General features: G+C 41.6%; 1 protein-coding gene across 1 annotated transcript in view; it reads right to left on the reverse strand.

The window, feature by feature from the left end:
* LOC111875547 (tachykinin-like peptides receptor 99D) overlaps positions 1 to 16,060 on the reverse strand; it is a 366,779-nt gene that overhangs the window by 69,681 nt on the left and 281,038 nt on the right. The window contains exon 3 of the mRNA XM_033755858.1: positions 9,851 to 10,001. Coding sequence (XP_033611749.1) covers positions 9,851 to 10,001 — 151 coding nt within the window. The remainder of the gene's footprint in view (positions 1 to 9,850; positions 10,002 to 16,060) is intronic.

Consider the following 16,060-nt stretch of genomic DNA (forward strand, 5'->3'; position numbering starts at 1 on the left):
CGAAGGCTAACATTTTCCAAAAGAGAAGCGCAGGATTTAAGACCACGAAATACCTGAACAAGAAAAAGTGCATCAAGGTGATGTCTCCGTTTATGTAAAGACTGCAGACTTAATTTCTCTAAAGCATAAGCATAATTATATGAAATATGAGGGAAAAAACGATAAAAACAGACGGACGCAAACTTCTGCTGGATGCGCTCAAGCTTATTGGCATCAGTCGAGGTGATGGAATTCCAAACTACCGAGGCATATTCCAACTTGGACCTGACTAAAGTAAAATATAGTACATACAGACTCTCCATGGAGGAAAACCTGTAGGTAATGGAGCGAATAAGGCCTAAAAGCTTTATGCATTCAGAAAATATGTAATTAACATGTGTGTGAAAATGTAACTTTGAATCAAAGAAAACACCCAGGTCCTTAATACTGCTGGTGCGTGTAATGATATCATGACAAAGCTGATACTCGTAGCTCAGAAAATTTGTTTTTCTGGTGTACGATACAACACGCGTTTTAGCAATATTAAGTTTCATGGAGTTAGCAGTGCACCAGTCACTTACGGAATTAATGTCAGATTGAAGTAAGAGGCAATCATGAGGAGAGTTAATAATGCGGAGAATTTTTAGATCATCGGCAAAAATAGAAATTTACAGTAGTTAACAATAATAATAATCATTCATGGAGCTGGGCCCTTCTTGAGAGGCTGCCAATTGAGCAGCTATTCAAGAACTTCTCAGCATTTTATGGAACCCAAAGGTCTATTACCATGTCCACAAGAGCACTCCAGCGGTCCCTATCCTGAGCCAGGATGTCTCTGGACCTAAGCAATTAAGCACCACGCCGTAAAATATATTGGGAACGGAAGTATAGATCCACCATTCTTGAACTAGGCACTTGAGTGGAGTATTCTGCTTCACGCTTTGGCCGCTTTACTATCGGAGAAAGATCTTCCAGTAAGCATTGTATAGGAGGCTGGGTGAGCTCTGGAGCAAGGCTTAACGCTGTGCAGAAGAGAAACATCCCTTGCCCTAGCCGTCCAGTCTGTAGCCCTTAACAACACTGACTGAGCTATGTCATATGAATGTGTGGTCTTATAAAAGTTCGTATCTCACGTCAGCAATAGACACAGCTGCAGAGGACAGAACACTTTAAAAAAAATCGCTACACATTGCTGCAGCATCAAGTTTGGTTCTGTTTGACTGTACAAGAACAAACACGCAGTGCATGTTCTCGGAACAGTGTCTTCATATTCCGGTCACAGCGCAGGCCTTCCCCGGCTTCTGTTATTCCAGACGAGCCACTCTGTTGTGCAAACAGAAATTCTGATATCGGACCGAGAGAAATATTGCTGCTCTCAACAGAACGACCTGACACTGCGTGCCACGGAACTCCGCGGTTGCCACGAACCGCTTTGTCTGAAGTTCGAAACTACATACAACTGAACTTTATCGTAGTTTATCTTCCTCCCGACTGTTATCGTCATCTTCTTGAGAGAGTTACCCCGTCTATTGTTACACGTGGGTGTAGTCTGGGAGCTAAGCGGTAAAAACGCTGGCATTTAACAGGCGGATACCCTTTCACAAGTTACTTACATCACTGGATCCACTTTCGCTTTTTTTTTTTTTTTGTGGGATATTTTACAAAGCTGTCCCTATCTATGTTATATATAGCATCGAAAGGTAAAAGTGCTGATGAATTACGAATTGGAAATGATTTTGAAAGAAGTGGTCGTTGCTTAAATGACACACTGCGCTGCATTAGATATATATCTCGTTTGAGATACAATAAATGCATACAGAAATTTGGTAATGACACCTCTCCAAAATCCCCAGACTTCGGAAATCGTGACTTACGGTAGAGGATAATATTAAACTGGATCTTAGGCGTGTAAGTTGTAGGAGAACGAATCATATTTAAGTAGTCCTGGATCATAAACATTGACGGTTATTAAAATTTAGCTTTACTAGACAACTACTTAGGTAATTATTAATTTGACTGGTTAATTATTCAGTTATCCACTTACTTTCTTTAATACTCAATTAATTAAGTATAAGAGTCTGCAGTTAACTTGGACAATCACCGCACCGAGTAATACAGAGCTACTAATTTGAGACTTTGCAATACACTTAGATTTGTTTGCATTGCGTTTTATTAAGTACTTACGCATTCAATAACGGGGTAATTATTATTCACGTAATACAATTAAAGACACCTGTTACCTTATATGCTCAAGGCCGCGCCATAGCTCAAGCGGTTAGTCGCTGGCTTCCAACCGCGGCGGCCCGGGTTCGATCCCGGGTCTGATCAAGTGGGATTTGTAGTGGACAAAGTGACGGTAGGGCGGGTTTTCTCCGAGTACTTCGGTTTCCCCTGCAAATCTTCATTCCACCAAATTTTCCATCATCATAATCACCCGGGGCAGGGTACAATAGGCCAATCAGTGGCCGCCGTGCAGAGTGGCCCCAGTTGGACTGCGCCCCACCACTAAACGAATTAAAAAATAATACCTTATATGCTGCCTACGGCCTAATGAGGTAATCCCTGACTGTCGGTAATTTTAGAAGTTGTTTCCTTCTGCAACCCGTGCCAACTCATGTTCATCTGGATTGTGTTCTGAGTGATAAGCGAGCGAAGTGTGACCATCACTGGTTGGATGTCATCCAATGTGTACTGCTGACATGGAAGCTTACTCGAATACGAGTATATTCCCACCAGCGCCAATAATTCTGCACATGTCTGAGTGACGGGGTGTGGAGCCTAGTGGAGAAGTAGTTGGTTGGTGAGAGAGTTCAGTTGTCAGTTGAAAGTCAGCTTATGAAGAGAAGACTAGAATGTTAGTGTAAAATGGCCGCCAGCCTTGGACTCAGTTAGAGTTGAGTTGTCGGTTGAGAAGAGGACTTGAGTGAGGGAAACTGAAGAATCTCCCTAGGTAGAAGCCGTTGCCAGGAAACGGCTAGTGGAGACTGATGACACTAGTCTGCGTGTGTCAGTGATCTGCAAATTGTACCCACGAGTTGTGAGTGTATAAGTGGTCAATAAATCGAGCCACCAATCCAAACTCCGTCTATTGTCACCACTACACGTGACAACATTTGCTACCATCAGACTGTCTAATCTCACCGGAATGGAACTTCGATTGCCCTAAGAGGCCCTGAATTTCTTTACAAATTGACAACGGGGACGTTTCGGGAACTTGACCCATTGTGCCTCTTACTGAAACTTTGACGGTGAGCATTCGGAAGAATCAAGTTTCATATAAATAATTCAAATTCTTGTAAAATATAAGGTTCTGTCAGTGGTGTAAAAGGAACTATATCTTCTGTGACGTGACGCCTCGTACTCCGCCGAAAGTCAACCTTTCTTTCGGAGGAATGTGCTGCCACATTCTTCATGGTCGAAAAATAAACCATGCAAGAAACGAGCATGAAGCCGGTAGCAAGCACGTTAGCACGTTTGGGTGGAGGCGATATGTTCTTCCGAACGTCGTTTGACGTTCAACAGACTACACGGCGTTACATCCCAGAAGACAGAGCTGTTCAGCCCACATTATATCTCCTACCTGTCTAATTTTATTCTGAATACTTAGCAGAGGGGAATTCTTCTCTTTCATAAAATGTAAGATCTTTGCATCGTAATACAATTGTATCAAAGTATTACATATTTGTTATTTTCCTTTTTCACCTAATTTTATCCGGCGATTAAAAATTCACACATTCTCCTGTCTTAAGCAATATTTTCCTCATTAACAATGCGTTGAACTCTCCTCAGTCCAACGTTATAGGAATCTTGACAACTGGCAACGTCGTGAATTGTACAACGGCTGTCTCACGTCCCTCTTGTAGTAGTCAAACATCTTAAAAAGTGCATCTCTGAATTGTTTACGCAAGACTAGGCGCTTGTTCTGAAGGTCTTCCATTTCCGGAATGAAAATTAAATGCAATTAAACCAAGACTCCATGAACTACTTCAAAGGTCCACTTTATTTTCGGAATTAAATTACATACCGTCACAGCCAAAGCGACCCATCAACTTTATTTTTGCAGGATCGAATCCAGTTGTACTGAAATAAAGCATTCCCTTAGGTTTTTCCGCTGTGTGCGAGGAAGAATGTATTGATGAGTCCCTTGCCCGTTCTATCTTGTTGTACATACATAATCCAGTTGCCGGATTCCAACGTCCCTTATTTGAGGCGGCTTCACATCTCTGAAATAGGATCCTGAACTAGCGCCGTCACTTCCCGAATATAAATTGAGTTCCGTAAGACAAATGGAGGAGTGTAAGAATTTTGTTTCTTAATGAGACTACTGCTTCTCATGTCTGAGTGGATTGACAAAGCTTCTTGATTTATAACTAGAAAACTAGATGAGACAAACAATGAATATAAGATATTTTTATCACAAATTGTTGAAAAGTAGGAGGAGGATAAAAGGAAATTTCTTTATTTATATCTCAAAAAAGTTAGGCCCTAACTAGTACCACTTGCTCCGTTAATTATACAGATTCCTGGTTCAAACGGCCATCATGTTGGTAATATTATTAGTAGGGTGACAGAGCTCAAAGGCGGGATAGCTTTAAATTATAAGATAATTTTGTGAAAATTCTTGGGTTTGGTTAGAAGGTGTTAGCGTGCATACACACGGGCACACGCCATACACACACCGATATTATTGGAATATCTTACTTACTATCTCTGCTGATATTACGTAGCGACTAGCTAAAGAAGGAGAAGAAAAAGGAAACATACTAGATACTAGAAGATTAATTTTAGTGCAAATCTGAGCCCTATATATTTGGCTGCAGTTTTGAATTGTTAAGTTCGAAATTATGTAAAGCTATCTCTGCAACAGGTTGTGTAGGTCGATAGGGTTGTGAGACGTCGAGGTGTAACCGCACCAAGCAGGAACCTCAGCAATGTTTTTCATTTACATTCTTAATTACAATGCACTACATGTAAACGAACTGCATTACTGTTAACGCAAGATGATACAGAATTTACCCCAGCACCAGCAGACGCCAAGGACGACATCTGGTCTTTCTGAGGGACAAGCAAGCTGCAGGTCACTTGAAAACCCCAGAACGGAGCAGGAAGTATCCCTCTGCGTTTTCTGGAAATTTCAATGCTTCACTTCGACGGTACGAGTTTTGAAAATTTGAGACTTCACAGATACGAGTCGCAATAATTTTCAGAGGGGCGTACCGAGCGATCGTTAGCGTACCTTCATTTATTTGAGAGCTGTCAGAGGGACCGTCTTGTACTTAGGCCCAAATTAACATGGATCTTGTTAGGGATTGGCTGAATGTAAATTAGAGAAACACCCAAATTTTAGGTTCAGCCAATCAGCAAAATTTCAGAGGAGAGGAAACCAGGCGTTTCCAGAACCGTCAGGACTTCTGCCTCTCCGGAGCAGTCAGTCGCAAAAAGTGAATAACAGGAGTCAGTCATCAAAAGTGAGTAACAGGAGTGACCACCCGGAAGTTAAATCAGTGTTGGCCGAGGCCGGTACACAAATTCAAACTGCTACAGCCTTGTAATGTGTAATTCTAGTTCACATCAATAATAAAGAGCAACAGAGTTGTTGAAATGTGAGTTTTAAGTGTTCTCTCTCTCCTTGTGTGAGCAAGGCGCGGAAGTCGCCCTGAGACAGAAACTCGTCCTACCGTCTGAACAGTCGGAACCCCAAACGCCCGCCTATCTTTATCCCCCCCCCTTTGTTTTCCCCGTTCCAAATTCGTGGATTTCACCCAAGTCCACTGGCGCCCGTACAAATTCAAATTCAGAGCAATCCCACACCCTACCCTGAACCAGACAGCAACAAGGAAGCGGCGGATGAAAGTGGAGACCAACGTAAGGGCACTAAGAGGAAACTTATAAGTGGCAAGTTATAAGTGGGGCTGGAAGTCTCACTGAGCACTTATACAGAGTTAAAATTGACGCCAAACGTGTGGGCGAACGTGACGGTAGTGATAGACGCTCCCATATTTTCTCTTGATAATCGATTCACAGATGGCGGTAAAGTTGTCAGCCTTACGTGCTGGCCGCTCTTTACCCCCCCAGGTAGATTCCTGGTAATTATTTCTGTTAAGGGCCCTACACACGCTCCGGTAGACCTGTCAGGTGCGCCTGCACAGGTGCGCCTGCACAGGTGCGCCTGCGCAGGTCGACCTGAAAACCCCAGTGCGCCCACACGCTCAGGTACACCTTTCCGATATTACTTCAGTTGCGTGTTTGCTACGGTCGGACATGGCATCTACAGGTGACGATGTTCTAGCTGTATTTGGCTTATTATTAGCTACAAATTGTTTCAAACCGAAAAGTAAGCGTCAAACCTGGTGCAAAGAGTGGTTGATGAAAAGAAACGTTTATTCACATGTGAATCTGTTACGTGAATTGAAGTAGGTCCCTAAAGACTGGCACAATTATTTGCGCATGAATGAAGAAACTTATTTACAGCTCCTGTCATTAGTTGCCCCATTAATTAAAATAGAAAGATACCGTTATGAGGATGGCCATTTCGCCACACGCTCCGGTTTGCCTGGTTCAGGTACAAAACTGCACAGGTCGTCTAATGATTTTTCGAATATGCTCCGGCGGACTGTTCAGGTCACAATAACTGCGACGTTTTATCATCCACACGCTCCGGTCGACCTGCGCAGGCGCGCCTGTGCAGGCGCACCTGACAGGTCTACCGGAGCGTGTGTAGGGCCCTTTAGAGGCTGAGCATATCCCAGGGTCATTCAGAACGAAACGTTCCTTTTGATTTATTTGATCAGATTCGATAAGAATTGCCCTCTATTGCAGAGCAGAGTCAAAGCTAAGGAGATTAAAATCGTGGGCCTGTGAAGTGGTGCGATCTGTGGTGAAAATAACAAGAAGTTCTTAATAAAGGCAGTACAGCTATAATAATAAAATTGAACTGCTAAACACATTCAAACTAAGACAAACAGTGGGTGAAGAACAAGTATAACTGGATGCCGGTAAATAATTTGATTTGCTCTTTAGAGAAATATGGATGCGAAATAAATTGACGTGCATAAATAAAAATTATAATGTAATACAAGTAGTGAAATCAACAAAGAAATAACATTATTCTCTTATTACAGCATTTCATGGCTATTATGTAATAATGTTCTGCTCTGAAAATAATAACCATATTCCAAAACAATCAAATGATTATGTGGCCAGAAACGCAATTATGCTATGTTACCACACAATTCTGTTCAATATCTACCTAACTACCTACCTACCTATGGCTCTACAGCCCTTTGGACCTCGGCCACTTTTGCAGTGTCTTAATCTATAGCAGAGTCGGTAGAACTTTTTGGACAAGGGATCAGCCCATCGCAAGGCAGCTACTTACACAGATAACAACACAAGGACAGAAAAAAGCACACAGACATACATGCCTCAAGTGGAAATCGAACCCACGACCCCAGTGTTCGAATGGGCGAAGATGGTTCATACCTTAGACTGCGATGTCACAGTGACTGGCGCTGTTCACCCTACTCGTACGAATAATTAACATAAAGCCGACATTGCATCTTGAAATTTCCGCAGACACAGAAGTTGGCATGGAGTCCGAATGTAGCCCGCATTTCTGAAAACTTTATGGTCCAGTGATGCATTTCCTATCTTTCATAAGAACAGCACGGGACTAGTAACGTCCTCCTAGGAAACCATAAACATACTCGTACAAGGTTTTGGACTTTCTGGGCAGGGACTACGATGATTTCTGTTTTCTGGAAGGCGATGACAAGTGATCTGGTGGATATTTACCGACATTATGGCGGGAAGTGCTGCTTCCATCTTCAGGATTTCAGTATATTCCTTAATCTCCAAAGTACAAGAGTTCTCTTCGACCCTGAAGATGATGACAGAGTATTCCTGAGAATCACCGATAAATATGTCAGACTACACGATATTACACCCCAGAGGACAATAATTTGCACAACCAAGAGAACACTGTTGGCCTACACTTCAGTTAAACCTACCAGCAACAACACTGTAGGACCGCAATGCAATTTAGCTTGTCTTTGACACGAGCAAGCGTCTAGTGCAGTCAGTGTATAATATGTGGGCTGACTCTTCCTCGCTGGAAGAAAAACACTACAAATGCAATGCAGTGTAGTGCATTCAGTGTGCAATATGTGGACTGGCTCTTCCTTGTTGGAAGAACAGCACTGGAAATGTAGTGCAGTTTGTTCTTCGCACAAGGGTAAAAACAGACCTCAAGTGAGACAAGAACAGCACGAGATTGTCGGCAGATGAGATAGCTCAAGCGGTGACATTTCAAACTTGCATTCGGGAAGTTCCCTTTTCGAATCTCGGCAGAGACACCAACTGATTTTACTGAGGCTTTTCGTAGTTTCCTGAATCCCTCGAGGTAAATGCTGAGATTGTACTGCAGCTTAGGCCACGAGCACTCTCTGTCACGTCTGGGAGAATTCGTCTTTCACACAGCCTATCATTCGAAGCTATACCGTGGGAGTTATTGACAGAGTCCTTAAATAGATCTCGTCTTGGCTTGATAGTATGTTGGGGTAATATTAGCCGGAACACTGAGTGACCATAGTGCAGACAATAGGCTGTGTTGGATGCGTGGTGGACAAAGCGGTACTGTGTCTCGTATTATTCGAGCACTTCGGTTTCCCATGGCCAGTTATCATTGCACAAAAGATGCACGTCATATACCATCGTGACTTTCGACATTAGACCATTTGCGGTCGGTACTACCCACAGACTCAGTCTCATCTCACTCTTAGGGCAGGGGCATAACAAGGAAACTCTCAACTGCAACGCAACCGCAATTTCCGAGAAAGGTTATCAGCCTGAGTTGAACATATGTCACTGAATGGAGCAGCGAAAATTGATGAAACGGCAACATAACTCGTGGAAAGACTGAGAAACTCGACTTCCTGACAACGGAGCATGCTAGTCTTCTCAGAATTGCGTTCCCGCGTGGTTTCCTAGTGTCAGCTGTTCTACATCGCCCTTCAGTAATTCATTTGTTTCTTAAGATGACACGAAAGGTTGACGAAACTGCTAATTTTATTTTTATACAGTTAACTGAGCAAGAGCTTGGTATATATGACAAACGCCACCAAAACTGTGCTAGGCTGGGCAAAATGAGTTTGGCTTGGGAAAGAATTTCACATGAGACGAAGGAGTCTGGATCAAGGTTAAGTTCTTTCGATAAAAATATAAGCGCCTCAGTTTCAATTGTTTCAAAAGAACGGATGCACCCAATGTTTTCTTTTCCTAATATTATACACGTATTTAGCCATCCTGTTGTATAAATATTATTTTACATATATTTCTATCTTAAATATAATTTATAAAATGAATATAAAATATAATTTATTATAGAGTCACCCTTCTTCAACATTTAATGGTTCGGCCATATACGACCATCATCAGGTGTGTCTTGCTAAAATTTTTGCACTGTATGTCAAAACTTCGTATCGCGTGTGAACGAGATATTTCATACTTAAAATAAATTGACCTTAATTAGAAGAAATTAATTAACACCCCAATATTTTCCTTATGGTCGTCGTCCTCTCTTCTCACGCCGTCTTAGCCGGTCTCAACTACCACGATGTTATGAGAAGATAAGTATTCTATTCCATTGCAAAAAATAAAATTACGAAATTAAAAAAATGCAATCATGTATTACATCGGACGAACGAGCAACTAATCAAGCATAAGTTTCCTCAGTGTGCGCCTGCTAATCTGGAAACCAGTTGCCTGCTTGAAATCGGCGACAATTCTCGGAAATTGCGGTTGCCAGTTTCCTTGTTGTGCCTTCGCCCTTACAGCTACAGTGTGCCTCGCCATAAGATCAACATTGACTTACCCGCCTCTTGGACTTGATGTTTTCCAGCTGGCGCTGTGTGCACTCGCCAATGCTCTGGCTACCCCACAGCTCCAGCCCCACCCGCGCATATGTGAAGCTCATAGAGCCGATTGGCAGGAAGTACGTCAGGATCATGAATACGATATTGTAGCTGCAACAGAAATCATTATCATTAGCGTCTTCTGGAAAGGACTAAACGAAACGCTAGGTAATTCTGAAGTTAGAGGTAATTTAGTTTCAGTTTCCGTTTATTCCTTTGTATTTCATTGCATTACACAAACCTGTGTCCACTTGACACCAGGTTCTTTGGGTTCAAATATTATTTAAATATATGACTCTTTCCACTGGTTCTATTTTTATATTCTACTAATATTATTATTACTACCACCACCACAACAACCACAACCACCACCACAACCACCACCACAACCACCACCACAACCACCACCACCACCACCACCACCACCACCACCACCATCAACACTACTATTATTACATCCACTTTCACCATTACTGTTACTGCAAACTATAATCTTGTCTCTAATCCTTTTTAAAATTTTATATTTATATTTCATCTTAACGTCAAGTGTTAGCTGTTATATAGAGCAAGGAATTTCATGGACAACAGACATCATTCATCTCTACTACACATTCTTCTTGCTGCAAATTCTGCACTTAAAATCATTTCATATAATATAATTATGGAACGTAATTAAGAGAAGAAAATATAAAGTTTATTAATGAGAGCGACTATTCTTTCTTTATAAAGAGTAGCATATTCATGTGAAAACTGCATAATGAGGAGCTTCATAACTTGTACTCTTCTCCAAGTATAATTAGAATGATCAAGTCAAGGAGGATGAGGTGGGCAGGTCATGTAGCACGAAAGGGGAAGACGAGGAATGCGTATAGGATATTGGTGGGAAAGACAGAAGGAAAGAGACCACAGGGAAGACCAAGGCGTAGGTGGCTGGACAATATTAGAATGGATCTTAGAGAGATATGATGGGATGGTATGGATTGGATAGATCTGACTCAGGATAGGGACCAGTGGAGGGGTNGGATCTCTTCATTCTAAAAGTTAGTAATGTGATTGTCTTGTACTGATGGTATGATAAATTGGCAGTTAAAATCAGCCATTAGAAGACTATTCTTGCCTGGGAGAAAGGCCGTCGGTTCAAATCCTATACGGTAAGAAGTGGCGCTCCCGGAGATAGAGTGGGCAGAAGCACTTGGTGTTCAGAATTCATCAGAGACAGACGTATCCGACTTGGCACTTAGAATTCAACAGAGGCAGACGTCATTTACCTGCTCTCTCCAAGTTTATCTAAATTTAACAGTATTTATTTGGCTCGATTAATCTTTGGCACATTACTCCCTACTCGCCGATAAAGTTATAGTTTGATTCTGAAATAAACAATATTGTGATTAAGCAGAAATAGAGTATTTATTTGTATCAGTGGACTAGTTTTAAACGTGCAGTCTCCGTGTTGCCCCAGTTATTACCGTGGCACAATCCTGAGAAGAGTCAAAAGTGTTCTACCGAAGCGGGCAAACAAATTAATAAATAAACATAAAGATAGATAGGCAACGGTCATAAGAACTGACGAACAACGGTTGTAAGAAGTGTTCAGGCCGTGTGCGGTTATAATCTGGCTCAGGATAGGGACCAGTGAACACGGCGATGAACCTTCGGGTTCCATAAAATGCTGGGAAATTCTTGAGTAGCTGCAGAATTGGCGGCTCCTCAAGAAGGGCTCAGCTCCATGAGTAAGTAAGTAAGTAAGTAAGTAAGTATATTCATGTGAGTATCAACAAAATCGAGGACGTTCTATTTCCCACACCATGTCCCATGCTACTGGGAATATAATTTAATTAAGGTGTCAAAATCGCTTCTTAGCCTGACAAACAACGAAAGTAATATAATAGATTATAGCGGCATAAGTTATTTTAAACGAACAGTATATCGATAATATTCTGATTGTTTGGAGCTTCAGAGGAGCAGTTGGACTGCGCTCTACATGAAGCAATACTCTGTATGGGACGACGGCAACCAGACTTCGCTTTCTCATTTATTTGTCTGCAGTCACTACGTACCGAGGCGCCGGAAATGTGACGCCATATAGTCTGGTGGAAATTTACAACGTTACAGAAGAACGCAATGCGTCCATCTTCTGGGTCGAAGAGCATGCCAAGCCTGCAACTAGCAAAAGGCAGCAACAGATGTAGATCGTACCTCGTTACCAGAAGACTGGTAAAGGCACAGCAGGCTGAAAAGACCGAAGTGTGTCCTTTAGCGAACTGTAAAGTGTGTGAATTAGTGGATCGGATATAATTACTTGTAGTCACGGATCTGTAAGAGTTCAATAAATCCAATTACCCGTCAAAAACCTCGTCTATCGTCACGAAAAACGTGACAATATTATATTCTTGAAACTTTTCATATGATATCCCTGCAAAACGTGCATCAAATTTAAGAGGAACTTCTGTAGTCATCTGCTTCATTATTCAGGCTAATAAACAATTAGCCGGTCACGGTAGCCGAGCGGTCTAAGGCGTGCACTGTCTTCGGTCGGAAGCCGGGATCGTGGGTTCGAATCCCACTCAGGGCATGGATGTTTGTGTGCGTTTTTCTGTGTTTGTGTACAGGTAGAGGCCTTGCGACGAGCTGATCACCCGCCCAAGGAGTCCTACCGAATATCTAAGATCTAGAAAAACCGAAGTGAACGGAGAAGTTCATGGAGGTAGGCCTAGGCCCACTGGGGCTGTAGTGCCAAGGGGGGAAAAATAATCAATTAATTGTCGATATGGAGTTCAGAAAAACGGCCAACTGCACTGTATCTCCAGCCAGTTACATTCAGTATATGTCCTTACCATTTACTGTCTCTATGATCCATTTTCCTGTCCTCCATCCCATATCTACGTCACGAATTTTTCTGGCATGAAGGCTTCTAACTAAAGTGTTCTGTGTTCGTTGTAACTTCGATAGCAGTGCTACCTGAGTACCCTCTTGTACTCTTTCAATAGTAAGCAGAAAGTACAAGATACGACTCTCATCTTTGTGGGTAGTAGCGAAATTTAAAATGTGCACCGTACATGAGTACGTATGTACGTACTGGCGTGTAGGTTCAGAGTTCTCAACATACACATTCATCGTGCGGTCGAATTGCTATGGCAACACGAAGTGTTTGCGTTCCTTCCATGTATCCATTACAGTCAAATGCCTGGAAACACAGAGGGGTTCACAGTTAACTGGTTCTATTAATTACTGGATTCAGAGTCCCGATGTGTAAACGCAAATCTAAAGGCCCTTGGCTTGTCAGTCTTATTACAAGGCTACAATTGTTGTTAGTCCGAAAATTGCCTCGAAATTGCTTTTAGAGAAATTCTGCACCACATTAAATTGCTCTACAACCCAAATCGTATTTCTATTTCAACTCTGATCTATGTAAACCCTTTGCTTAGTCGAGGAGGTTTAAAGAAAAGTCTCATCATGCGAACAGTTGAGTGGACAATGACCTAAACGCACAGGAATACATAATATTGTGACATATGGACTGCTTATAAGCAACGGCTAGGTAAACACTGTCTGAAAAGTCGGAATAGCAACGAACAAGCGGATTTCCATTGCTAGGCAACGGCTCGATAAATAAGTTAACGCAAAGACAATCTTGGTAAACACTCCGTTGCTAGGATATGCAACAATTCTGACAACATAAGAAATGTTTCTAGTGTGGTCTGCGCTATGCCCCGTGCTAGGCAATAAAACTACAAATGCGTCTACAACAATAGAAGGTGTTTTCTGTTTGTGGTCCGTGCCGAAGATTTATAGGGGACAACGAAAGTCGTTTGCGAGTAGTCACAGCTGAGGAACTGTGAGTCAAGGACACGAAGCCGTCATGGAAGAGAGCAGTTGGGAATAGAAGGGCGAGACAAAGCATGTCCTTAGCGAACTGGGAAGGTAAGTTGAGTACAGATTAGGACAGAGGAGTACAGAATCACTGAAGGCGAAATAACAAGAAGGACTTCATAGTGATTTGAGGTGATAGTTTCTTTGTTGAGATCCGTTGCTAGGAGACGACTAGTGGAAACTAAGAATCCTAGTGAGTGTTGAACGGTGAACTTGAAAGTGTGTAAACCAGCGATAGCGTTGCATTGGTGATTGTAAAGGAAGGTGTTAATAAATCCAATCATCTGGTCTAGAACTTGTTATTTTCGTCACGCGTACCCCCTTACACCTGACAGTATTAAGATTTTAATTAGTTTTATTCTTCAGACCATCCTCGTGATGGCTGTGTATCACGTGGCCTTCTATTCCTCTTCCGATGTCTCGGAAGGAGACGAGATCTGCTTCATAGTCTGTCAGACTACGTGGTCCTGAGTGGACGCTACCTGCTAGTGGCGATTGTTATTGGAAATTCTATTTCGGCCTTGTACCTCTAAATTGCATTCGGTATATCTGGCTGACTGGTAAGGTAAAGGCTGCCCGCGATCGCAAGCCGTTGGCTAGAACGGTTGCGATATGCGTATTTATTTTTAATATAATTATTTATGTTTTTTTCTGGGGTAACCTGTTTAACGCCTAAAGGAAGTTAGTGAAACTGGGGCGAGTTAGCTATTTCTTTGTCGAGACTGTTGGCGACGGGTGATTGCTCAGCAATCACAGATTTGGGTTGTTGTACCCCTGTTCTGCCATGTTTATGTATGTTGTATATTTTGTGTAATTCTCTTATTTTGTTATTAAACTTTGTTATTGTTATCTGAAAGGCCGACATATCACTGTAGCTTCTGCATATAGCTTGGATACCCCACGAATATCTTTGGGAGCTTGCAAACACAGAAATAGGGCGAGCGACGACGGGCTGCTTCTCCCGACTTCACGGCTCTAATAATAATAATTATTAATTAATTTGAGAGAAGACGGGGAAGGGGCGGTTCAAAGATTGAAAAAGCTGTCCACTGTCCGCATCACCTCAGCAACCTTCATGTCAACACAGACTGGCATTACAAGTGTCCATCACAATATCCAAGTATGAAACTTGTCTGTTTATTGGTTATTAATACCAGATAACACCACATGATAAATACTGAAATATGTGTCCTTGTTATTTTTGCAGACATTTTAATAACCAACAACAGTAAGAGCTATCAACCAGAAGATCAAAAATGAAACAAGAGTCATCATATAATTTAAAGTACTTTGTAATTTATGACAGTATAACTTATGGATAAACTAAGATCTGCATCAATTGTAAAGCATATAAGGCGGACCCGAAGGGGAGAAACATGTAAGGTTATATGAACAATTGAATTGTTTACCTGTTTCCACTTGATACCTTGCCATTCCAGACAACGATAGCTGTATCCAGTACCAAGAAATACACATAATATTTGGTTGAAAAAATTCTAGTATAGGCGTTTGAATGGGAATTATATTAAGATGGCTGTTAAATGTATATTGTGAATAAGTCAGCTGAATTCACATGGTTTAAATGAGGGTAGAATGAGAGGCTTTCGTAATGCGGTTATGAGTCTCTGGGATTCATAGCAGCTGAGTTGAATAAATGTAAAATTCTCAAGGAATAACTTGTATTCTGAGGTGCTGTATTTGTAGTTGGTTGTGTTAACTAGGAAATCCAGACAAGTATCAGCTTATCATGGACGGCGTGGTCGATAAATATAAAAGGAAAAAGAGGGAAATATTTGAAGCATGGCCTCTTGCCTCAGGAAGATTATTTCATTCACCACTTCCAGAATAGAATTAAATGCTTTGCCGTTGAAATAATATCAGCGGTGCAGATAAATATAAGATTATTTTCAACACTTAAATATATTTAGTGCACCACTCGTATGTGCTTTCATATATAATACTGTTATTAACTTGAGAAACTGTCAGAGAATGTATGAAACTTTTGGGAGATATAAGCGTTATTGTAATGCTGATATTCTCAGCTAAGAAAGTCTTTTGATATAATATTTATAGAAATGAATACCGGAGAAACCACTGCAGCAGGGAAGACACTAAACTGACATGACTATGCAATTTTTAGATATCTATTGTCATGTAAATTGCAAAATCTTTGTTAAAGGGCGGGAGGTTGGAGAAAACTGCATAATGAGGAGCTTCATAACTTGTACTCTTCTCCAAGTATAATTAGATTGATCAAGTCAAGGAGGATGAGGTGGGCAGGTCATGTAGCACGAAGGGGG

This window comes from Cryptotermes secundus, unplaced genomic scaffold (genome assembly GCF_002891405.2).
Source record: "Cryptotermes secundus unplaced genomic scaffold, Csec_1.0 scaffold468, whole genome shotgun sequence".
In the NCBI taxonomy this organism is placed as follows: domain Eukaryota; kingdom Metazoa; phylum Arthropoda; class Insecta; order Blattodea; family Kalotermitidae; genus Cryptotermes; species Cryptotermes secundus.